Here is a 26,242-nt window from a genome sequence, read left to right as displayed (position 1 = left end):
GAATGGAATGCAAAGTTTAACACGATGACTAAATTACATTCCTCTTTTATTATTCAAAAATAAGTTACCTATCGACTATTCTCTTGAAATTACGTTAGTCCGCCATTCATCATTAGATAATTGCTTGATAACGAGATATATTATTTGACATATAAGAACATTAATGAAAGTGATTTAGGCCTTGGTAGAGTGTTGACTTATGTTCTACAGAGTTATAGAGTTTTCTCCCAGTATTACACATCTATTGATTAATTTAACACCGTCATGTACATTTTTAAAATGTTATGCTGCACAAGCCGATCACCTCCTTGGCATTATCACTCTTTAAAAGACTTCAAAAGTAATTTTATCAACAGATAACAGACAGAGAACCAAGAAGTAAAATGGCCGCTTAAAGGTTTACACACCTGTTCATCTATGTGATCGTCTGGCTGTGGAATCCGTACCATCTGGATACTAATCGCATCATTTCTCTTCGGGAGGAGAGATGGAATGAGAAGATGCTGGTTGTCGTACTCGACAGCAACTTCAAACTTGTTCAGGAGGCCCCGGATGAAGGCGTTGACATTTGAGTTGATGAACTTTTGTTCCAAATCTCGAATCAGCATGACGCCTGCCATGGAAAGGCAAGTACATTACACTAATGTTTAACAATTAAACATGAGAGTTTAAAAGTTTAGTCTTGACATTAAGTCTGACATGCAGAAGGGGAAAAGATAAATAAGGGGTGCGGTACAGTTTTAAGGCAATTCCTAATATAATGTTTATCATTTCTTCATATTTGGTATTAATTTCATATGAGAGAGTAAATATATATCTATCAGAATGGTCAACCACCCAATCTGCATTTCATGTCTGGAGGGGAGGGGGGCGGGTGGTATGGGACTCTTATAATAGCTTGTCTGATGCTCACCTTGTCTGGCCTCTGGATTTATCTCGGGGATTGTGACAATCTTGGCCAGGATGTCACAGAGCCACTGAGGATCCAAGAAAAAGTAATCACTGAGCAGAGCATCCTCAAAGTAAAGCAAAACTCCTGCAAAGTAAAAAAACAAGAAAAGGAAAAAATGTTATATCAACAAAGGGCTGGATGGTCCATTAGGTAGAGGTCAATACTGAGGTCACAGGTTTCGATTCCTCTACTAAAACACCCCCTAGAAAAAAAATTCTCTGCTATGTTCAAGAGTTATTTCAATGTATTCTGAAATACACTTTCTTAAAATGTTAAGACTTTTCACAAGGACAACCCAAAGTTCACCATAGGACCACTGCACAACATAACATGGTCTAGTTTAATGTATACATTAGATTCTATGCTTTGCATGTTATTATTATCAATTGATCATCCTAACTTAAAGACAGGAAGTTGTTTGCACCCTCTTCAGGACGAGAGAATTATATATCTCTTTTTGTGGGACATGGAATGGACTCTTTACTTCAGTATTTAAGAAGTAAGTCTGCTGAAAAAAAAAATTATATTTATATATAAGGCAAATGGCAAACAATAATTTTTGAAAACCACACAAATATCACTAATTTTTAAAAGTCTAATATGCTGAGTATATTTTGATGAGTATTATCAAATTAGAATAAGGCACTGTGTCAAAAAGGATAGCTGCAGCTGCTGCAAACTCCCCTGCAGCAAGGCTGAATGATTATCTAACAATGTAAATTTTCTCTGTATACCTGCAATGCCATATCGTGTGAAAGTGCAGAGCACAAAACAAAACCCAGCCTGGTTGCCGTAATGCTGCAGCCCCATCAGCATCTGACTACTGAGACCATACATTTATGCACACATGAAGGGCATCAAGGAAATGTCTGTTTTTCGATAATAAGAATTCTTTTCATGTTGGAAATATCTTACAACATATGTCTTACTGACAAGTTTGGTCACATTTGTAACGAGAGTGGCATTGTTTAGGTCCCTGACAGCTCACTCTGTGGTTGTCAGGCAAAGCACGAGGATGTAATAAATGTTGTTAACGTTATGTAACTTGTTTTTTAGCCTTCATTGCGACTGAGTTTGGTCCGAAGTATGAAGATCATAACATGGTGTCAGAAGTGGATGCAAACCTTACCATTGTTATGCAAGAATTTTGTAGCAAGCATTAGTTCTTCTTTATTGTGAAATGAAACTTCCGATTCTTCCACCATAACTCTGGCAACTTCAGTCCTGTTTATAGTTGGGAAAAATAAATTTAAAACCTTAACAATTGAAACAACTTAACAACTGAAACATTTAACCACACAACTGATGGAAAATCAAATGACAGTTTCATTCTGTAAAGATTAAATTTACTTAATATATTTATTCATTCATTATTATCTGTTATTATTTCATAAGTTTATATATTAAATTAATTGACAAACCTCAATGCTACATCTTGATAACCTTAACGGAGATTAAATGTGACATGCAATTAACTCCTATTCCACTTCTGTTTATGCCATAGTTTCCCCAAAGTACTGAATTGTGAAAAAATGTCAGTAGCTGCCAAACTATAAAAACATGTAATGTTTCTACACTGCCAATGAATGTGTCTAGTAGTTCTAGATCAAATCTCAAGTGATGCAAACACGAGCAGACAGCTCATGGCAAAAGTCTACCAGATTATTTGGGGGGGGGGGGGGGGGAGGGGGGAGGGAAGAAGAAGTAGGGGGAGGTTAGGGGTTAAGGCCTCCAGGATCAATCTTTCCACAAAAATGACATTTTTCCTATATTTTGTCATTCAAAAACAACCTGTCAATTGCAAAAATTGAAATTTCTGTTTTTATTTACCTTTGACAATATGAATTCAATAGTAATTACAAGGGGTATTATACAAATAATGAATGGTTATGAGTGCAATAGTGCAAATATTTCATGAGGTGAAAGATGGAATGTTCCATTCAACGAGGCGCAGCCGAGTTGAATGGAACAAATTACATCTTTCAACGAATGAAATATTTGCACTATTGCACGAATGGAAACCATTCATTATTTGTTTTATACACCTTCAAATTTGGAGATAATTGGATGTAAAATGCACTCATGCAACAGATTGTTTTGAACAGACAGGTTTCTCTGCTCTCTTACCATTGAAAAAAGTGCTATCAAAAAAGTATAACCCATGGTTCTATTTCATAGAGTGCAATAGAGCGGATTTTGCATGCAATCGACGAGCAATTGACCAATCAAATGGCCGGAATATAATTAGGTGTTGTATAAAACATTATATTCAAAAGTGTAATAGGTTTAACAATCCTCTCACAAAACTAACAAAAAATAGATGATAAATGGAAGCAAACAGCTGGTTTTGTATAATTCAGAAGAAGAAGAACACTGCTATGCCCAGTACTGGTTTACGAGTGTACTCTCCAAGGGCCAGCAGTGCACAAAGATAACAAAAAATACAAGATAAATAGAAGCAAACAGCTGGTGTTGTATAATTTCAGAAGATGAAGAACACTGCTATGCCCAGTACTGGTTTACGAGTGTACTCTTCAAGGGCCAGTAGTGCACTAAGATAACTAACAATAGAAGGTAAATGTAAGCAAACAGCTGATATTGTATAATTTCAGAAGATGGGAACAAAAACACACTGCTATACCCAGTACTGATTTACAAGTGTACTCTCCAAGGGCCAGCAGTGTACAACTCAATTCTACTTCAATCAGAAGAATGGACATAACAATGATGATTAATATAACATAGATTATATAATTTACAGTGTTTAAGAGAAAGTGCTTTCCTTCACTTCTGCTGATAATATTAAACATACTTGTATTCCGTGGTATTCATCACTGGTTCTCGACTATCTCTCTTCATGTTACCCACGATTGTACGAATGGCATTCTCCAGAGCAAGATACGACGTCGGTATTTTCTTATCTAGGAGCGTGCCCTTATCTTTGACTCTCTTGGACTCTGGATATTATAACAGCAAAGAAATGTTTAAAAAAATGGAAACAACACATTTTAGTTTCAAATTGTACTACATTTTTGTTTTAAAATATAGAAGAAATTTGTAAATTTTAATTTACAGGATACGATGTTTGCAATCGGTTGACACAAAGCCAATTAATATTTTCCCCTTCTCCTTAATCTCACCCCTGCTTTGTGTCTGACTTTTTTAAGTCAGGATTTAAGTCCCATTTACAAGGAACAATATCAAAAGTTACAAAGTTACGAAAATGACTGGTTTAAAACTTGCAGATTTATTCATACATTTTCAATATGTGGATTTTGTTTGTATACAACTCTTTATTTGGAATGTAAACTATGTGTACAAAGAGAAATGAGTCCTACTTCAAATCCACTCAAGATAAATAAAATCCGGGACTAACAGATTCATAGCACAATATAAATCAGGAATTCTTGATTTAATTTCTAAGAGTGCCAGAGAAAAAACATTTGTTGAAGCAGAGGACCAGGCAGAAGGAAAATGTCACTTTTGCTAGATTGAGCAATGTACAGGGTAGGTCAGTTGGAGTCCCCAAAGGGTTAGGTCCTAAGGTCCTGCATACCCTGTAAGTGCAAGATTGAGGGCTGATTTTTCTCAAAGGGCCATATATATTCGTAGAACAGTTTTAGCCTCTTGGTCAGCTGCTAAGAACTCCCCAAGATATATCATTAAAGAGACTAATGTTAAGAGACTAATATTGTTTTCTTCACGAGTCACTCACACGGTCACTTCGGGTCACTCCAAGATTAATGTATGTCGTCCCGTTACAGAGTTGTTGACAATTGACAATTCATAATCATGAACGTTAAATATGAATCTAAGAGACTGACTTCGGTCAGCTTGCGGCTTTGATAAGCCAATGATGGCTTCTTCGCGAGTTCCTGCTTGCAGGAGGAACTAATATACATACATACATACATACATACATACACGCTAGACACAAAGAATCCAAAATTCCCTGCATACCTTTCATTGTAAACGCCACATCGTAAATCTTCTCTCTGAGATTGTTGAGGTTATGGTACCTGCCGGCTGCCGTACAACTGATCTCTATGCAACAGTGAACGTTCGGTAGACCCATATCTTGAGGGGAATCCACCACAAAACGATCTTCGATGAGTTTCTTCAGGTCCGGCCAAAACTCGCGCGAGTATTTCTTGTTCTGATGGAGCACGTCGTAGTGAGTGCCGACGAGGATCACAGGGGAGTTTGGTGCTCGGGCCTGTGGAAACAGACAGGAACATCTTTGTAGACCCGCTTACGGCATCGCCCCCAATTATCACTTTTTGCTCTAACTGTTATTTCCCTTCATTCTCTCCGCTTGACAATTTTATTTTCTATATTTGTCAATAGATATTAGCAATGGATGATATTCAATATTCACTTCTCAATTCCCAGCATATTCAGAATAATGGTATAGGGTAATATAGTTATGTATATCATCTCCCCACCCACTTCCCCCAACTTCCACCCCAACCTTCCCCATCTCTCACCATAATTTTGTTATCTCCTACCTCTCCTCTTCCCCTGTTGGTTTCTTTCTTTCTTCTCTCCATCCCTTGTCTACTAATCCCCTTTCATCTATCTCTTTGTGTTCACCATGCTCATTAACCTGTCTGTATTCTGTGCATGTTTTTGTCCCTTCTGTTACTGTTACTTGTCATTTAGCCTTTGAAGAAGATCCTGCTAGGATCGAAACGTCAGGCCAACTTACTTTTACACACCATATTTTTTAGCATGATTATGCTACATTTGGAAAACAAGACTGTTGCTACCCTTACATCATCTATCAGGGCTCACCTGAATATTTACCAACCACTGCTGCAGCTCGCTTAAGCACCTTCGACCGTCCGTTATCTTGAAAATCACCAGGTATATGGAACGCTTTGTAAGGAAGTATTGGTGGGTCACATAGAACTCGTTCTGGTCGAGAAGAAAAACATAATGGTAGATAGTTTTTCATCAGTTTTTAATACCATTTGGGGAAAGGCATGGTGGCAATTAGGAGGCATCCTGCCTCCATTTAGGGGAAGGCATGGTGGCATTTAGGAAGCATCCTGCCTGCATTTAGGGGTAGGCATGGTGGCAATTAGGAGGCATCCTGCCTCCATTCAGGAGAAGCATGGTGGCAGTTTGGAAGCATCCTGCCTCCATTGGGGTCTGGATGTAATATTCTGCCACCCAATATTCACTTTGTCAAGTACTCCATAACACAAGGGATCACTAGGAAGTATTCCAATTAACCAGGGATCACTAGGAAGTATAACATGTAACCATGGATCACTGGGAAGTATAACGTGTAACCATTGATCACTAGGAAGTATTCCATATAACCAGGAAACACTAGGAAGTATTCCATATAACCAGGGATCACTAGGAATTGTAACATGTAACCATGGATCAATAGGAAGTATTCCATATAAGCAGGGATCACTAGGAAATATTCCATATAACCAGGAAACACTAGGAAGCATTAAATATAACCAGGAAACACTAGGAAGTATAACATGTAACCAGGGATCAGTAGGAAGTATTCCATACAACCAGGGATCACTAGGAAGTATAACTTGTAACCATGGATCAATAGGAAGTAGTCCATATAACCAGGGATCACTAGGAGTATTCCATATAACCAGGAAACACTAGGAATATAACATGTAACCAGGGATCACTAGGAAGTATTACATATAACCAGGGATCACTAGGAAGTATTCCATATAACCAGGGATATAACTAGGATGTGACTTCATATAACAACTGTTTGCTTCCCAAAGAAAGGAACTCCACTTTTTATCATGTGTATTAAAGTCACTCTCATCATGAACAAATTTGTGCAACATGTGACCTCCAAAAGTGCTTGCTCTGATAGGTATGGGGGGGGGGGGGGAGGAGCATAAGTAATACACAAAATGATCCAAATACATATAATTTACCTGACCACCAAAGTCCCAGGTGCTAAAGGTCACTTTCTTGCCACCTCTCTTCTTGCAGTATGTCCATTCCCCGACGTCCACTCCGACCGTCGACAGGTAGTTCCCTTTCAAGGTTTTACCTCCAATGTTTGGGCTTCCAGATCTCTCAGCAAAAGAGGGCAAAATCTACTCAACACAAAATATATGAGAAAGTTGCATTTAGTACATAGACTTGAAAGGTAATAAGAATTTTATGTTGTTCTCACTTTAATGAAGTTTAATAAGCATGTAACCAATTCACGCAAACATTTAGTTCTCTCAACATCTTGATCACATGTAATATGCACAATGGAGAACTGCAAAATGGTCAACTTTTCTTATATCCTTTATATTTCCAATGTAAAACATTAGCCAGCTACATTACTTACATAATTTTACTGAAATTTATTTTGGATTTTTTTTTTGATAGCATCGAAAATCGATTGAGACAAACTCGAAATATGGGCTAAAAAGCTGATTGGTTATGTCTCATAACTAAAACTGACATGATATTAAATGACAATGGCCCTAATGAATATCCATTGGATTGTTCCACTGCAGATGGGGAACATTTCAATCTACCCCTGTGGAGTATATTCTGTTCAAGTTCCCTGCCCTTCACTTTCTTACTTGCTTGTTTGTGGAGTATCATCTCCTTTGATTAGCTACAATGTTTCAACATTTGAAGTGTACAAAACCAATTCAAGTAAGTCAAATAAGAAAGAAGGCCAAAAAATTATTCAAAATTATAATCTTTGTGGACAAAAGGTTTACTTTCCATCCAGGCTTTTCTCATTATTAACGACATAAACGTCTTTACTTGGAAATCTTATAAAATAGTCACTAACTGTGAAAATTACTATTGATTGGCAGTGAATATTCAAATATATATAATGTGTTGAGGGTGATAGAAAGAGATGGAAAAATAGGTGATATGCCAAATATATAAAGTATACAATGTCAGTTATGTAATGTTTTGAGAGTAAGTAGAAAGTATGGACAAAATATTGCAGAATATCATTTATTTTCAAGATTTGATGACCAGGAATTAACTTAAGGAGCATGTTAGCAACTTTAATCTCAGAAATGTCAAAAGTACTTGAGAAAAAGTCAAGTGAAATGACTTATATATCTTACCTCGGATGGATGGCGTCCAAAGACGGCGGTGTCCTTCCTGAGTTCGTTAAGTAGGGTGGTCTTACCTATGTCTGATTTACCGACAAACATTAACTTCATCCTGTTGTAAGGTTTGGCACTGACGACAAAAAAAAAAGCAAAAGTAAGGAACTATTATAAACAGATTCAAAGTGGTAGGAAGTCATAGAAGACTCAATGTAAACTTCCTTTTATTGTTATTGCTAAACGCTGATAACGCTGCAACCTAACGCCTTACTTTTTATCGCAAGCTGAGTTGAACATCGCAGAACGTATATCTAGTTTGGTCAGTTCTGTACATGGTACCACAAAAACAGACCACAATCATCTAAAATGCAGGATACATTGTGGATTTAATTTAGGAAACATTTCTGATTTTGCCCTCTCTCTCGCCATTTGTCAATTATCGAATAAATGAGTAAAATATAACAAACAGTTTCCTAAAAACCCTAGAAAATATTACTGTCAATTTTTTCTCAAAACAGTAGAATTTCCATTATGACAAAAAAAAATCTGATTTGGGTGAAATGGACATGTTTATAAACAATGAGCATTTAATGATCCAAGTCATGAATTATCAAACTACTATACAATGACAAAGCAGTGAATAAACACAAGAGAATTCAGCATCAAACAACTTGATAAACCCACTCATTGTGCTTACAAATTACACTCAAATTAATATTTCAGATTGCAAAAAAAACTTTTCCGGGAAAAAACAGCCCTTCAGAATCTCTCCCCAAATCGTAATCATTCTCTCAACTTACTCCTCCAGGATGGAGTTGAGATACGAGAGAATATCTGAAACCCTCATGTCTCTACCGTAATCGTCCCTTACTGGGCATCCGTCAAACTCCAGCTGAATGAGGTTCTTCAGTCGTCCCATTTCCGGGGGAAACTCTCGTATCTGGTCGTTCCTGTCGATCTTCAGACTGTTCAGCCGGCTGAAGTACTGAATGTCTGCGGGAATGCAAGAGAGGTTGTTGCTCGACACGGACAGGACTTTCAGACTCGGGAAGAGAAGATAAATCTCTGAGGTCTCCTGCAACTGCTGGCTCGACTGAAAACGGGAAAGAATGAGATCAGTATAAATCGATCGGTCAATATATATCGATCTGTCAATATATACTGATCGGTCAATATATATCGATCGGTCAATATAGTCTGATACCATAAGGTCGATTTTCTTTAGATGCGACACAAAATTCCGTGGGAAAACATGAGCCTTTACGTCATCAAATGATACCTATATAATGGAGTACAAAATTTGTCGAGGGCAAATGCTGTCGAATGTAATCCAAAGGTGCTCTGTTTTCTGTATATGAAGTTTAAGACCATGTTTTGTTTTCAGTTATTAGAATTTATAAAACAATGGATTAACAATAATATTTAGGTCTGCAACGAAGAGTGGACGTCATCATCGATGAAGCCTTGAAGGAGCTTTCGAGAGATTTGCATATTTTGAAGGTGGATATCTTAGAAACCAGAATATTTGTAGCAATATTACCCAATTTCACTTTTTATTATTTTCTTGGACTATATCATAACAAAATCTAAAGTTCTGCCAAAAGTCATCCATTAATGTGATCCTCAGATTAGTAACCTGTCTGATTAATCATGCAAGACACTTAATAAATCAATTAAATGTACAATTAAAATGAAAAATGGAAAGACATACAAATGTATAACAGACAGACACATACACACAAACAAAGAAATAAAAAATAAAAAATAAGAAATAAATAAACCAAACTAGTTTTTGACTTGATTTTTAGTTCTACATGTAATAAAAAATTATACATGGGTGTACATATTGTGGTGTACATATTGTGGTGTACATAAATAGGTGTACATATTGATCATAAACTTTCATGGGGTGATCATATTTCCATAGTGTGCAGGAAAGTTGCAAAGACTATAGGAATATTATCGAAATTGAAACACTACCTGCCACAACACATATTAAAGACCCTTTATCAAACTTTAGTGGTCCCACATTTTTCTTATTGCTCAATAATTTGGTCTGGTACACGTGATACTAATCTAAAGCCACTTATTATATTACAAAAGAAAGCTGTCCGCCACATATCACATGCTGCACCACGTGATCACACCAACCTTCTATTCAAGGATCTGAATGTATTGAAAATTAATGACATAATATGTGTAAATCTTGCCACCTTCACTTATAAGGCTTGGAATGGACTCCTACCTAATGCATTTCATAATTATTTAATCAGTAATTCGGATATACATCACCACAACACAAGACACGCAAATCATGCGCATTATCACAACACGAATACCTCAACAGGAATGTTAAGCCTCAGAAATCGAACAATAAAAACCTGGAATTCTATTACTGACACTATTTAAAATAAATTATCGTGTAGAACATTTAGAAAATGTTATATTAAAGAAATAATTGCATCATATTAATTAAAATATAATATAATTGATTTATTGTCGAAACGTTTAATTTGATCTTTAATTTTTTCTTCTGTTTTCTTTCTTCAGGGAGTCTTCTACATTGTTAAGCTATTGTATGCTTTATAGAAGACTTCCTTTCACCTTGTATATTTGCACGTGAAAAAACAAAATAAATCAAATCAAATCAAATACATGAGGTTACTAACCTTTCCTGGAGATGAAGTTGGGTCTCCTTCCCCAGAAGTCAAAACATCATCTTTACCCTCCACAGGAGACGGTGGTGACGATGAAGAGGAAGTCGTGGCGATAACCAATGATGGCAGTCGATTGTGCGAGAGTTCCAACGTGACTAGATTTGCCAAAACCCGGTGTCTTTGATGCTGACAGTAGTAACTCTTTGGAGTTTGACTCGTTTTAGTCGAAGACGGTAACAGTGACGAGGAATCCAGCGAGATGTGCTTTGACCCGTTGCTCGGAGTCGGACTCTGGACGACGAAGGGACTGTAGCAGAGGTCAGTCCTGTTGGAGTTCTCGTCGGTCTGGTGGACGCCACGGAAGAGCATGAACTTGCTGGATTTCTGGTTGCAGGACAACTTCCTGCTGGAGTTTGTGATCTGACTGACTAGATTGTTGGACATGTAGAGGTCGACCAGACCGGCTGGGAAGCGATTGATGGGTCCGCAGTTCTTGATTTCATTGTTGGACAACACCAGCTTGGCGAGTCCAGGAGCCAAACAGGCCAATCCAGGTGGCACTTCTTCAAAATCATTGTGGGAGAGATCAAGTTCTCTCAAGTTACATATTTCCTCGGAGGTTGGCTTCTCCTCTATCGTTAACGACACCATGCTGCTCGAACTACACAGCTGGTGACGTTTAAAGTTACCGAAGGCGACGTTCCCCGACTGGGATTTGGCATTATCTTCACAGTCCCTACCGTTGAGATAAGAATTATTGTGCATGTCGACGTAATGCTCTCTTTCATCCATTGGGAGATAGGCGTTCTCCGATTCGCTGTCTGAGGTCCTACCACCGTTTGGAAGAGAATAATCCATTCTGAGTGTATCCATGGACGATTCCATCGGGAAAACATCATCAGTGTCCGTTGCGGTCATAGGCAGCTCCTTCAACCTATTTTTGGATACATTCAAAACTCTCAGACTTGGAGCCCGCCACATGTCGTATGGAAGTTCTTTCAAGGCATTTCCAACCAAGGTTAAGACTTCTAGTGAGGGAAGTTTGAATACATCAAGTGGCACAGAACTTATTCTATTCCCATCCAGTTTGAACTCCTTAAGGCAGGGCAACTTCCAGCCTACGATGGAGGCTTCTTCATCCCCATTTTCCTCTGGGATACGTTCCGGACCATCCACGGGGAGATGAACCAATTTATTATTGCTAAGGTTCAGCATTTGCAAAGACGGAAGCTGGAAGATGAGCAAGGGTACATTCCGCAAGCAATTGTCCGAGATATCTATTCTAGTGATGACAGAAACCTTGTCGTGAATACAGTTGCCGATGTTGTCCAAGTGTTTCAGTGCTGGATTAAACCGAAGGCTTGCTTCGACCAGCCATTCCTTATAGATATCTGTCAGGTTGTGATCATGCCAGTTAATGGTCACAGGTGTATCGAAAGAAGAATGTATCCCCGCTGGTCGTTTTATACTTGCCAAAGTCCTCCTCCTTCTCAAGATGGATGACTTATGATCATCGGTAAGGCTCTTTCGACGTTTTAGAGACTTGCCCAGCGTCGACCCGGAAGCCTGCCTGCCCGCCTTCATCCCCACCATGGGTAGGAGAAGACGTTTGAATTTCTCTCGACAGGCCTCGTTGATGGTGGAATCTTGGTCCCTGTGTACGCCCATGTAGGCCAGCAAGAGCGATATCACATCCTTATTTCTCGATAAGTTTGCAGACAGCAGCACCTTCCCGTCCACGTCTCTGGCGCCGTAACTAAGGAGCAGTCTGATGATTTCCAGACTACTGTCTGATCTTTGAAAGGCTGCGTACAAGACCGACGAATCCGTAGGTGCTATGTGGACCCGTTCTTCGAAACGTTCGTGTTGACCCTCTTCGACCGGTGTTTGAGCCATGAGATGGCCGAGGGATTGCAACGGTTTGTTTGGGTCTGCACCATGCCTGAGAAGGACCGATACTATATCTATGTGGCCACATAACACGGCGCAGTGTAAGGGGGTTCTCCCCTCGACAGTGTAAGTGTCCACCTTGATGGCCGGTTTAGAACTTCCGTTTGGGAGCAGGGAGCCAGCACCACCACCGTTACGTGGTTGGTAATCAAGGAGTTCCTCCACGACCTCTGTGTGACCGGCCGCACAGGCTAAGTACAAAGCCGTCTGGCTGTTGATGTTACATTGATCGATATAGAATGGCAACTCTCCCTTATAGGACTTGAAACTTGCTTTATATTTTGACATTGTTGATGGTTTTGAGGAATCCCTGACCAACAGCTTCTGAAATATTGAACAAATAAAATACCACATTACAGTAGGAGCTAAAAAGAAAAATCACCGTTTCTTATCTTGTTATAATATTCTTACCCATGCTGGGTGACAAGGTTTGTATACAACATGATTTTTCACTGTATAAAACTTAAAGTGACACCCTACCCTGGCTTAGTAAACAAAATTATCTGCATTTTTTTCTGTATTTACGACCTAAAATTGATATAATTAGCACTTGCATTTTCTGATGGTCGTATGTAACACCTCCAAACTCATTAAAACACTGTGCTCATAAACTAATGTCTCAACTAATGCTTTTAAAACCTAAAGGAACATCGCTTAGTTTTGAAAAGTAATCAACGACACTTCACCTAAGCCTACCACACTTTCATTTCAAACATTTGCAAAATAAAACTGACCTGATCCATCAATGCTTTGTAGTCGTGATTCAGGAGAAGTCGCACCAGTTTAGAGTGGCCTTGTTTAGCTGCTGAGTGGAGCGGAAGTTCATTATCATTTGTCAGCTCGCTGGACATCCAAGGAAATTGCTGATATATAAATGACAAGAGAAATAAATTAAACTGAACAAAATAAATGCGATACTGAGAGAAGCAGCACACAACCATCGTGATTGTTCTATGAAAAAGAGATGCAAATGATAAACAAATCTCCTTCCTTCTCTTCCCTTCATTCTCCACAGCCAGGAGAAGCAAAATCCAATCATCATTATTATTAGCCAATGTGATAGAGTTGGTTGTGATGAACAACCCACCTCCACCAATCCCCCCCCTTCCACCCCACCCCACAATCCACAGTTATAAGAAGCAAACCAGGCATAATACCAGGCATTATACCAAAAAAAAAAAAAAATCAAAATTATCAAAATCAATAATCAATTGACCAATAATCAATTTTGATAATCAATAATCAAAATCAAAATACAAAAAAAAAAAATCAAAAAATGATACCAAAAAATTGATACATTGGTTTGAACCCACATCATAATTGGCCTATATGTGATAGAGTTGGCTGTGATAAACAGCTCACCTCCACTAACCCCCTTCCACCCCCCGTCCCCCACAACCCACCATCCACAGTTAATAGAAGCAAACCCAACCACCATTATTGGCATTGATACTGTAGCGATGCTTGAATGAAAGAAACTCCTCTAGGCAGCTATAAAAGAGAACCACATGCCATTTGGGAGAGATCATGGTGGAATGTTTCTTCACATACAAGGTTTCAACAAATCTAATAAATATAAGGTTTTATGAATTATATACAACGTTTAGTTCGTAGCGATGAAGGTTGCCAATTGATGCAGACCCTAGCTTTTAAGTTTGTTTCGTTTTGATACTTTCAGCATAACTAGATCTTGAACAAGTACACACTAGATATTTTTGACAGGATCTATTTTATTATTTGTTACTCTAGATTAGTAAACTTGAAGTCCCCCCTCCCCCCCACCTCCCTGGAACTCCTCATCTAGAATTTCCTTATAAACCCACACCAACTGGTTACTCTAAGGAATGAATCACTGTGAGGCTACTCTCCACATCAAATGTTAGAAATTTCCCATTTCATTCACAGCTTAAACATAAAATCTTCAATCATTTCAACTATGGATATATGTCTGATTTTGAGAAATTTCTAAAAAAAAAAAATCATCCAATTCAACTTCAGTAGATGCAAAAAAAACACACTACAAAAACACACTACAACACTTTATGGGTACGTGCAACAAGTTATTGTAGGAGATGCCTTGCTAAGTGCTACTAAAAGCCATCAAAAACAGTCTTTTTTAGTTTTGCAAAGAACTATTACCTACAGTGTGCTGAAAGCATAGAAAAGGAAAACATGAAACCAGTGTCAAGATGGCATCCAATGATTAACTTCTGACTGAAACTTGTCATGGACATTCATGAAAATCAAGCAATTTCAAGGAACAGTTTTGACTGAGGGATGCCAAAATAACTACATGTGGGCAGTTACAAGGTAAATGAATCCAAATTGTAAATTGTAAACTTCCAGGGTGGAAGCCGGTCATAACGACATTGTTTCCCCGCTATACTATTCCTGTCACACAGGTAATCATCAAAATTACTGGGCTGTCCTTTCAACTAAATACTCTTAATATTGACAGTCTATTGGCATTAAATTTTCTTATGGTCATTGTGTCTACAGCATGTATGGCGAGGATTTTCTTTTCTGTAAATTTATGCTGTTGAGAATATGTGTTTAAAGGCTTTGAAGACTTGCCCCAAACCGCGTGCCACGCTCTGAAAAAGTTAACTTTCCGTTGCTTGCAAGTGAAGTTTTTCCCATTGTCGCTACAAAATGCAGACAGGAAGGATACGTGATACCTTGTTATCTTTAGTTGGACCTGAGATGTCCATAGCTGTATCGTTAGTACACTGTGCTGTGGGTATTGACTGCAGCTATATGTACTGACTGTACACTAGTGTCTAATTACCGATGGTAGCAAGCTGTGTGTGTATTTTCTGGGGTTGATGGTGGTGTCTAACACTTCTGTTACACCTCATTCGAAACTAGGTCAGATTACCAGCATAAGATGTTTCTTTTTGTGCCAGTCTTCACACCCTTTAAATAATGTCTCCAGATCATCTCAGCTGACTCCTGTGTTATAACTCAAATGGCGATTCCACTCACCTTGAGAAGTTTCACAGCGAGTTCAAAGTAGCCCCTGAAGCAGGCGAGATGGAGAGGTGTCTCCTTGGTGTCTTGGTTGGCTTTCCCTTCTGCTCCTCTCGAGATGAGAAAGTTGACGACTTCTTCGTTTTGTAGAGCGGTTGCTCTGTAGGGAAATGCCAGTAAAAAACCACAAATTTGATAAATCATAGCACTCAGGTTGCTATGGGAACGAAGACAATAAGACTTACTTTTGTTCTCTCATTAACTCTTTATAAGGTTATGGAGAAGAATGGAAGTGAAAGTATATTTAAGTTGCAATTCAATTTTGTTCTGATGTATCGCCCAATCAGACAAACTGGTGAATAATTCATTGACTATTAAAGGACGGAGAAACAGTTGCAACACACAGATCTGTAATAGTTTGATTTTAAGAATACCCAAATAATGTGCCAAAAAAAACCCATTTTTCATCAAAATTATGCAAGGGTACCACCGAAGGCAAATACCAGTGTGAAAGCAGACTTAAGCACACAAATGTATGGCACTGACAACAAAAGTAATCAGTAGTTTGTCCAAGCGTTGGTACCAAAATTTCTCAGTTTAATTCAACAGTCGATTTTTTAGCCTCTGAAGAAGATCCTGCTAGGATCGAAACGTCAGGCCAAATTACTTTTACACATCTTTGGAGTTAAGAAGAAACCTAGACTTGAATGTGCCTGTACAGTCTACAATAAGATTTATGTAACTAATTTACAGACTCAGAGCAGACAGACAGGATTTACATTTACGGATCAGACTCCCACCTCGGTGTCAAAACGAGACAGAACTGATTTTGAACATCCGTGTTTTCACATTAGACCTAGTGCAAGGTATCAGACCCCACACACACACTGCAATGCTGCTATTAATGCCTACTACTGTAATTGTGTCAGATAAACACCTGCAACATATAACAGACTGAAGTAAAAGGTCAGATCCTGGATCAAATCCTGCAGCGTTCACATTATACTGACTGTACTCCTACGATCTTAGTCTATCCCAGAGTTCAAATCCCAAATGGGTTCTGACTATGCATTCTCTGCTTCATTTATCTCTCCCACGGTTTATGTACTTCTTAACTTACTCTTCATAACAACACAAGTGATCACACAGCAAAATAAATATCATAACAGAAATCGAAAGATATCATCTCTTGAACGATCTGGCTACTTCAAACACGGATTGGTTTTGGCATGCGTTCAGAAAGTGGGGTACTTTATAGTTCAAAGTGAAAGCGGATGTTGCGCACTTTCGTTGAACATCACTTGCAACAAACAAATCCTACATTTATTGAAGGATAGTTAAGTCCAATATTGGTTACGGGCCTTCCTGGTACTGAAACTGGTGTGAATCATACTGGAGCCCTTTTTAAGAAATCGTTTACAATTTCTCTGTCCACTAGTTTTGTTTATCCTTCTTCTATTTGGTTTGTCTATCCTCTGTTTACTGTTCAACGTAATCAAAACTTTTCCCTTACCTGTAGAGAAGTGTTTCCTTATAGTCACAGTTTATGGCAGAGAATCCGAGTTTCTGAAGCAACAGCATTAATTTGTCGATATCTGAGCAAGCCTCGAGCAAATCTCTTTCCAGTTCTAAGCGAAGGATGGCTCTTTCCTCTACAATAGAACAAAAAATCATGCATACAGTATCTCTGTCTTGTCTCTAGATTTGATCCCTTTTATAATAAGCACGGAATATTTAGTCATGTTCACATGTTGTGTGGCATGTTATGAGGGCTTACGACTGTTTTCACACTCGCTCTCACGAAAAGCACTGCAAAATAAATACATATGATAAATATATAGAAATATATTCTTCTGTTTTATACAAAAATGGTTTTCATTTTGCACTTAAGTTTGTGTAGGACTTTGCCTCAATTTGCAAGCAATCTGTCAACTATACATCACCATTTTCCAACTTCAGCTGTACAAAGCAATTTGCATACCACTTTGGATAACATTTGGTATGTGACACCAGATTAATAATCACTTGCAAATTGAAAAATTCAAGAGACCGTAAAAAAAAAAAAAAAAAAAATTAGATCAAATTTGACAGTTTTTGACTGATCAAATTAAAAGCAAGAACCACTAAAAGACAAAGTTGACAAGAAAATATTTCATCAACACGTCCTACGTCAGTTGCCATGGAAACACAATATAAAGGCATGAACCTCCCAACTGCTTGAGCTACTCTACACATATCAATGTAATATGAAAGAGAATCTGGCATTGCTCATATCATATACAAGGCCCACCACCTGTAGTTTGTCATGGCAAAATACTCTCTCACTTCCCCTACCTCTTCCTTCTCCCTCCCTCCCTCCCTCCCCCACCCCACCCCCCTCCCCCTTGCAAAAATATCATGAAGTGCACAGATGTTATCAAATTATTTTTATCACTATTTATCAATATTTAAGATATATATCACCTCACAATTAACATTACCTACTGTATGAACTTCAAAACTAATATGTGAAAAGTGGGAGGGAGCAAAACATAAATTTGTCTGACATAGCAAAGTTGGGCAATGTCGAAGGCTATTCAGTTGTGTCTGGCACACTACAAAACATGTCCATCTTATCCTTTCACATCAATTTCCTCTTGTTTAAAGTAATCAAATGTACATTATACAAACTATACAAAAAACAAACAAAAAGATTGGGGAGAGTTTAAACGAGAGAAAGTAAAAGTGTTTGATTCATCACTGATGTTGATTTGGTTTACCTAAGCATAAATACGCAACGACAAATGCAATGGAAACTAGTTTTTTCAAAAGTGTGCCTCTAGTTTCCAGCGTATGAATAACATCACATAATACACTAATCTAATACAAGGTGACATTCAACAATAAAAAAAAGGAGATTGGATTCAATTTCATTACTTTACAGTGCAATAAAAGCTTGCAAGGTTTGGCTGCAAATAAAAAAAGGGGAGGATGCCTTAATAGGTTTTAGTAGACATGTTTCCATAAATGAATTCACCTGCTTGCAGATTTGATGGTAAAAAACACAATTGAGCACAAAAATTAATTATTTACATTTCTATAAGGTGCAAAGAACAGCTTTTTGGGTTTCATTCCAAATGATGAAGGAAATAAGTTGTAAATGCTACTATTTTTTTTTTATGGGTCAATTTGCTGATAGGCCAAGATTTAATATTAATATGAAATTTGTCCTTTTCGAAAAACTCTCATAAGCCTTCACTTCATGTAGGATGGTGTCTGAGTTGGGTCAACCTTATTTGAGAAGAGGTACATGGAGGGGTAGGTGTGGGGGGGGGTGGGGAGGAGTCTGCCTTGCATTCATACTTTCATAGTGCCTTTGTTGTCAGTTATCTCTTCAGTTTTTTGTTTTTCATTTCATTTCTGACTCTCAGGAGACTTCTATTCCACCAAATTTTTGTTGGTTAAACTTTCTTAGCTCCGTCTCCCTTATCAATTTATCTGTCTGCTGTGTGTCCAACTCTATGTGAACTTATACTAATATTATATTATCTTAATATTTATTTGATTGACTGATTGATAAAACTGATTGCAATCAAACTGAAATAAATAACATATTTGTGCTCAAAGTTGTATTTGTAGCTAGATGGCCGAGTCACAGCCAAGGACGTCCTTAAGTTTTCCAATCGTATTTATTATAACTTTGTATAAAACTATCTGACAAAACACACATTTTTTTAAAGTGCCATAACTGAAGAGGAACATGTCCAGATTTATGCGTATGTACCATAATCCTACACTTCTAACCACGGCATAACTAGGCCTACCCCCCCCTCCCCCGTCATAGCAGATGAAACTAGGCCTAGCTACACTTTGTAGCGTCATTTCAGAATGAATGAAATTAACATCTACTGTTAATACTTCAATGAAAAACCATTCGTGGGCTCAGCTAATCTCACCTATCTTGAACATAAAGAATTCCACCATCTTCAAGTCCTTGTTTTCCTCCGCTAAAAGATGAGGCGTCTGACCGGATGAATCCAACTTATCCAGGTCGGCTCCATACTGCACAAGTTTCTCTGTTATGTTATACTTCCTGGTACTGGCAGCGATATGGAGTGGAGTCTAAAAAAAAATTTAAAAAAAAAAACAGAGTGTAAAAAAAACTACAAACATTGAGACGAATTCTATATTCTATGTTTTAACTTGGTACTAAAACTTAAGGTGTTTACTAAGAAATATGGAGTACACAGTAACAAGTTTGTGTGTGTGTGTGTGGATGTGTGCGTTTGTTTTTCTATCTGACCGAGGACTTGAACAAAAGAATTCCAGGTCCTCGGTTGTGATTTCTAAAGAATAACCACGTCCTCGGAAGAATTTCTATTGTATGGGGTATTGTTTAGGTTAGGGTATGTGGATTTGAACAATGGAAAATACAATGGGGTCCTCGGTTGGAATGTAAAACCAACATGTGTGTGTGTGTGGGTGTTTGGGTGAGTGTATGTATGTAGTATATACTGTACTTGACAAAAGGTAGTTTAATAACTGCATGACACTGCATATTAACATTAACAATATCCTTAAAGCAACTTTTGGCAATTTCCCCAACCTTTTAGAATATTTCCCTAACTATGAGAGTGCAAAATAATCAAAAGTAGATCCTTTTAACTTGGTACTAAAACTTAAGAAATAAATATCCTTAAAGCAACTTTTGGCAATTTCCCCAAACTTTTAGAATATTTCACTAACTATGAGATTGCAAAATTATCAAACTAGAACTTCAGAGGGCATACAATGGGCTAAAAATGTTACCAATTCACTCTAGGCATATATTGAAGTGAGAGTGCTATGGCTGTGGTAAGACAGGTTACATTCCATTATTCATATTTTATTAGCTAGTTTCTTATATTGTTTGCCTCTTCCCTTAGGATATCTTCTTCCTGTGACAAATTGTATTACAACCCTTTGGTGAATGTTTCATTAATTCGTTTGCTTTTTATTCTTTTCTTTTTATTGCGGAGAGGGTGGGAGGCCGGGGGGGGGGGGGAGGGGGTGGCAGTTGGGAGAGGAGGACAGACATGTCAAAGGGAATTTCTATCCTCCACAAACAAATATTGAAAATATTGAAAAAACTGAAAAAGGATTAAAAAGTGCCTTCAACAAGACTGTATTTCTGCTAAATTGTTTTCAAAATATTGTATTAACCATTGGTAAAAATGTTACTGTCAAAATAAAATCTCCCTACCTCACAACCCTAACAGTGAACTTGACAACATGTGTAGATGATGAGTAAAATTTTTGGTTCCATATAACCCATTCTGAGTTCTTACATTTCTGAGCACTGCCTTCCTCAATATTATAGTTATGAGTAGAAATAAATCAAATATGGTACAATTTACCACATTTACTACTGCAAAGATAAAAACACTCAAAAAAAAATAATAATAATAAATAATAATAAAACAAGGAGAGAAATCTTTTCTAGTTTAAAGGCCATTAAATGACTTAATAGCGATCCTCAAAATGTCTACATGTATACATATGCTCAAAGCCTCAAATGATAACAATATGGCATAAAAAGTACAACTTTTTGGTGACCATTTTGAACATATAATGCTATGTCGGTATTGTTCCATATGACGAAAGATTAGCAAGGAAGTTAAATACCATCTTTTCTGTCTGGTTTGCCTTTTAGTCAATGCACTTTACGAGATCGATCAAATGCGAAAGTAATTAATATAAACTATTGTCTTAGCTGCCTAACAATGAAAATATCGAGAGTGTTCTCGAATTAGAGCTTCTGCATGACTGAGTATGCAGTTGCTTATAATGTAATCTTTTGAAATCATTCTAGTCGAATATAATGACTTCTTTGCAAAAAAACGCAAAACAAAAAACAGTTGACTGTGCATCAATTTTGTCCTTGTTGCCATGAACCTCATATTAAACAAGGCCATTCTCTGGAAAATGAAACTGGCATGAAAAAACTAAAGTGTACATCAGGACCAAATGTTATATTTCTTGTTTTAGAGGGATACCTCAAATTTTCTGTTTCTGTTTTCTGACGGATGATTGGCTAGATAGTGTCTCGACTGGTACGGTTTAGCAGAACGAAAAACATCTAAAATACTAGCTATTGTGCATAGAACTGTTAGTTTGACTTGCAACTTCAGACACGTTTCAAAAGATATCTTGTTTGATTTATAATTATGGCCAAAATTGTACACATCTGGTGATCTACTTGTAGCACTGCCACCCTACTGCTGAAGATTCCAGTACTATAACTCATAACAAACAGACGGTAGACTTAAGAGGGAACTAGATGGGATCGAATATGGCGGCGCCCTCTCTGTTGATTATGCACCTAATATGGCGGTGCCCTCTCTGTTGACTATGCATTTAAAATCTGTTTGGAGAGTCCTATTACCAGGGATGAGACTGAGCCGGGGAAAAAAAATCTGAAATTTATTGATCGCTGTCCTGGGGGAGGGGTTTAAGGGGAGGGGGTGTCCCCCTCCCATTTAGAATTTTTTTGTCAGGTAAGGAGGGCTTAAATGCAAAATGGTGGACTCTAGATGGAATCTATCACATCACGTAACTCGCCAAAAAATTGTGGAATTTCTGCTTGTATAATTTATCCATTAGCTTTTTTGAACCAAGAAAAGGCTTTTTTGCTTGCTTTGTGCTACTTGATTCCACCACTGGTCAAATTCGGTGTTCCTTCCCTTCACAGTCCAGCATGTTCGGCAAAAAAAAAAAAAAAAAAAAAAAAAAAATTAAATAAAAAAAATAATAAAAAATAATAAAAAACGCGAATTACGAGAAAAAACGCGAAAATGAAAAAAAAAAAAAATCTGAAATCCGCGTTTCCGCGGAAGAGTCTCATGCCTGCATTACAATCTCAGTTTTTATGCAATACTTGAGTAGGTTTTGTCAAAATCACTGAAATGAAGGGGGGGGGGGAGGACATAGGGTCAAGTGGTTAAGGCAGTGGACTTGTGATCTAAGAATTACAGGTTTGAGTCCTGGCCAGATCATTGAATTGTGTCCTTGGGCAATGCACTTATTCTCCATTACTTCTCTTCACCCAGGTGTATAAATGGGGACTTGCGAGGTAACTAGTAAAACTAGTTGTGTGTGCTGGTTTGTGGCTGCACCCTATGGGAAGCCCCCGGGGGACACGTGGATGTGGTGCACTGTGGTGCCCAAGGAGAGACTGATGTGCACACTTGGGTGTGTGGGTGTGAGAAGTTACCAATGACCAGAGTTAAGTTGTAAAGTCGTGTGAAAGTGCCCTGGGCTTGAACTTTACTTAAACTCAACACAAAAAGATGCTGTAGGCATATCTAACTTGGAAATCAGTTGCTTTATTTAACACAGTCATGCATTCCATACCTATTAGCAGTACACAATGTGGCATACAGATAGTCAGACCAGGGAGTTGTTATGGAACAACTCCCTGGTCATACAGTACCTGAGAACTAAGTACTGTAACTATAAACTGCACCCTGTAGATTAGTTTCAAACATACTGAACCATGAAAAACCATATATGTACTGTAATAGATCTGTTATTTAAATCAGGGAGTATACTGGTTAAATGCAGACTCCAACACTACTACGTATGAAAGGAGCTATCACTATAGTTATCACTAACATACAGACACACAGTCCCAATCTCGATGCAAGGGGACTGGGGTTGAGAGCGGATCAGTTGTTTGGTTGTTTGGATTTTCCCAGGTGCCCAGGTTCTTTAATGGGTGGGTGACTTTTCTCAAAATAGTATCATGTTCCGTTTGGTAGCAAACCCTGGTACACACCTGACGATGATCACAGTCTCTATGCAAGGGGACTGGGGTTGAGAGCGGATCAGTTGTTTGGTTGTTTGGTTTTACATGCCCAGGTTCTTGAATGGGTGACTTTTCTTAAAAAGTATCTGTTAACATATAAAGAGCTGGTGCAGTACTTGTAGAGCACTGCTGCACGACAAGTCACTCCAGACGGAATCTTTAACCACGATCAAGTGAAGTATCTATTTCCTTTTGAATCATTTCGTTGTGGTCAACTTATTACAGCATCAATGACAGAAAACTGCGTTTGGGAATTGGTATTAGTTAAGTTCAAGTTTGGTTGTCAAGTACAGGTTATATCTTCGGTCATTTTTCTATAGCTTTGGTCATTTCTCTTAAAATAATATCATCACTTATATCTAATAATTCAACAAGTACACAAATGTTAAAGAAATACTTAAAGAGTGCCACATGTGATACCTATCAAGAGAGGTTACTTATATGTTCAAGTATAGGTACGTATACTGTATCACTCAGCCCCTAGGACCAGCCCCTAGGACCAGCCCCTAGGACCAGCCCCAAGGACCAGCCCCTCATACTTGGGACTGTCACCATGTGATTCTGATAATGTTATAGCATCACCAATATGTTACAATACTATACTTGTGAGCAGTTGCCAAATTGTTTTCACAAATTTGCAAAATTGTTCAAGCAGATTTAATGATTTGTAGCTACTAAAATTTCAAACTGATTAAATATGAATATTTAGAAATATATTTAAATCCAGTTCATATGGTCAACAACTTTCCCTTCCCCCCTCCTCCCGCATCCCCCCCCCTAACATAAATAACACCAAACTAAAAAGTTTAAAAAGTATTGCTAACACATCTCCTTTGCTTGGTTGTAGATATTACACACAACCAACAGTTATTACAGTCTAAATTATAGACTTTGAAAGGATTCTACAAGAGTGACTCAAGCTCAGACAAATTGTCTCTCTGGTTGTGGCCAATCTTCCTTCCTCTTCAAAGTTGATCAGGAAATGGCTGCAAAACCTACGTAAAGGATTCACGCTGGTTACATTGACAAGACATCAGCAGGAGTTGGTTTCACATAATGCTGGCCAATGTAAACTAAAAAGTGTGCGTATACTTTAATAAATCGTATCAAGAGAAATTGAGATGGATAACATAGAATTTAGACTTTTAAAAGATTTTGATTTTAATTTGCTGGGCTATACATGAGTTTGCTACTAACTATACTGTACAGCAATCTGACCTTTAACCTTTCCTCACATGCATAATATGTATACACTGTACCATACATTCCCTTCATGTAAACAAATTGCAAGCTAATTTGAGGGGAAAAAAAGCTTTGGATCTAAGAGTTTTTTGCTTCTTCTGTTGAGACTAATTTTTTTCCGAAGAAAATACTGTCCGTCCTGATACAGACCTATTCTTCCTGAATATGTGAATGTTTTGTAAATGAATAGTTCTTGACCATGAAAGGCTTGATTTACTCACTTAATTTTTGTGTATTGTGTCCTTGGACTCGCATTACAACTGATCCTTTGAGGTATAAATTTTATATATATTATTTTTTTGGGGGGGGGGAAGGTGAGGGGGAAGTATTATGCACATAGTCAACATAATTATATTTAAAAAAAGGCTATATAAAAAATGCTTTAACATATGATAGAAATAACAAATGAACCAAACATTTCACAGGATAGACTTCTTAAAGATTTTTTTCTGGTTGTCCCTTGGACTACCAGGTCTTAACTTTTGGTCACAATCTAAACAATAAATTTGGTTGTCCAAGAAATGTTGCAAGATAGACAAAGAAAGAACAATACGGACACTGTCACAGAGCCGTGTAGGTTTGATTTGGTGGTATTTCATAAAATAAATTAAATATTGCTTGACAACTTCCCACGTACAGAGCCTGATATTGGTTGTCCAAACAGGAATTTGGTCCTCTCTGACGATCAGACAACTGTTAAACATTTGCTGTCTCAGTTTCACAGAGAACACGGTTTATACAGCATTGTGTTTACGTTGGTACATATGATATCGTTGGCAGGATCCCAATCCTTTAAATATTTATTTGTCTCAGAAAAGTGCATAGATCTGTTTCCACTGTTTAACTACCTTCGCACTCATTGACAACACTTGATAAGCCCTGGATTTTAGGCTAGGTAGATTGTAGTGTGTATGTACAGGTATTATGTACAGGTAAGAGAGGCATGAAGTTTAGTGCTTGATATAAGTCCTGGATTTGAGACTGGGTCCGAAGTCCCACTGTTTCTAACGATCCATAGTTCTCCCAATACAATCATTTGGGTCAAAATAATCTTACATCCAAGGCTTATACCGGTGAATACTTTATCCGGTCTCTGTCCATACTGTAAAATCTATATTTACCAGGGAATAATTTATCCTGTAATCGCATAGCACAATACAATGCAGTTTTTGTACACACACTAAGTCACACTATCTTCATTATTTTATTATTTTATTTTTAAGTTTTAAAAAACAAAATCCATAAACCTATGAAATACTACACAATAAATGTGAACACTGAAAATTTTCTCTGAATAAATTCAAAATTAAAGGCTATAAGACAGATAAAAACTGTAACATGTGAAAACCTACCCATAATCCGAAGGGATGAGACATTGTAACGGACCTGCAACCACGCTGTACAGCAAAATACCACTGTAGGCTTATTCAACAACAATCCGATCGACCAAGATCTCGTCAGTTACAGTACGTGACGAGTTTGTGGAGGGAGTGCTGCTCATGTATATTTGATCGACAGTATATATCTGCTACTTTTATAGCTAAGGAAAGTGAAAGTTTATCATCTGACTGCACAGACA

General features: G+C 37.7%; 1 protein-coding gene across 5 annotated transcripts in view; it reads right to left on the bottom strand.

Moving 5' to 3' along the window:
- LOC139963048 (leucine-rich repeat serine/threonine-protein kinase 1-like) overlaps positions 1-26,242 on the bottom strand; it is a 495,817-nt gene that overhangs the window by 447,272 nt on the left and 22,303 nt on the right. For 4 of the 5 annotated variants that reach the window (XR_011791490.1, XM_071963512.1, XM_071963514.1 and 1 more), the window contains exons 3-16: positions 19,532-19,697; positions 17,110-17,248; positions 15,612-15,756; positions 13,361-13,489; positions 10,689-12,950; positions 8,820-9,112; positions 8,035-8,152; positions 6,880-7,044; positions 5,747-5,869; positions 4,913-5,168; positions 3,765-3,909; positions 2,082-2,176; positions 914-1,036; positions 408-613 (exon numbers count right to left, since the gene is read on the bottom strand). Coding sequence is in view for 4 of the 5 variants with exons in the window: in XM_071963512.1 (XP_071819613.1) it covers positions 408-613; positions 914-1,036; positions 2,082-2,176; positions 3,765-3,909; positions 4,913-5,168; positions 5,747-5,869; positions 6,880-7,044; positions 8,035-8,152; positions 8,820-9,112; positions 10,689-12,950; positions 13,361-13,489; positions 15,612-15,756; positions 17,110-17,248; positions 19,532-19,697 (4,365 nt within the window). In the remaining variant the exon portion in view is untranslated. Of the gene's footprint in view, positions 1-407; positions 614-913; positions 1,037-2,081; positions 2,177-3,764; positions 3,910-4,912; positions 5,169-5,746; positions 5,870-6,879; positions 7,045-8,034; positions 8,153-8,819; positions 9,113-10,688; positions 12,951-13,360; positions 13,490-15,611; positions 15,757-17,109; positions 17,249-19,531; positions 19,698-26,015; positions 26,178-26,242 lie in introns of those variants that run through there. The other variant, XM_071963515.1, reaches the window with a different exon arrangement.

The sequence above is a fragment of the Apostichopus japonicus genome, chromosome 21 (assembly GCF_037975245.1).
Source record: "Apostichopus japonicus isolate 1M-3 chromosome 21, ASM3797524v1, whole genome shotgun sequence".
NCBI classification, from domain to species: domain Eukaryota; kingdom Metazoa; phylum Echinodermata; class Holothuroidea; order Aspidochirotida; family Stichopodidae; genus Apostichopus; species Apostichopus japonicus.
Note: the sequence above shows the minus strand (reverse complement) of the source record. Positions and strands in the feature narration are given on the sequence as shown.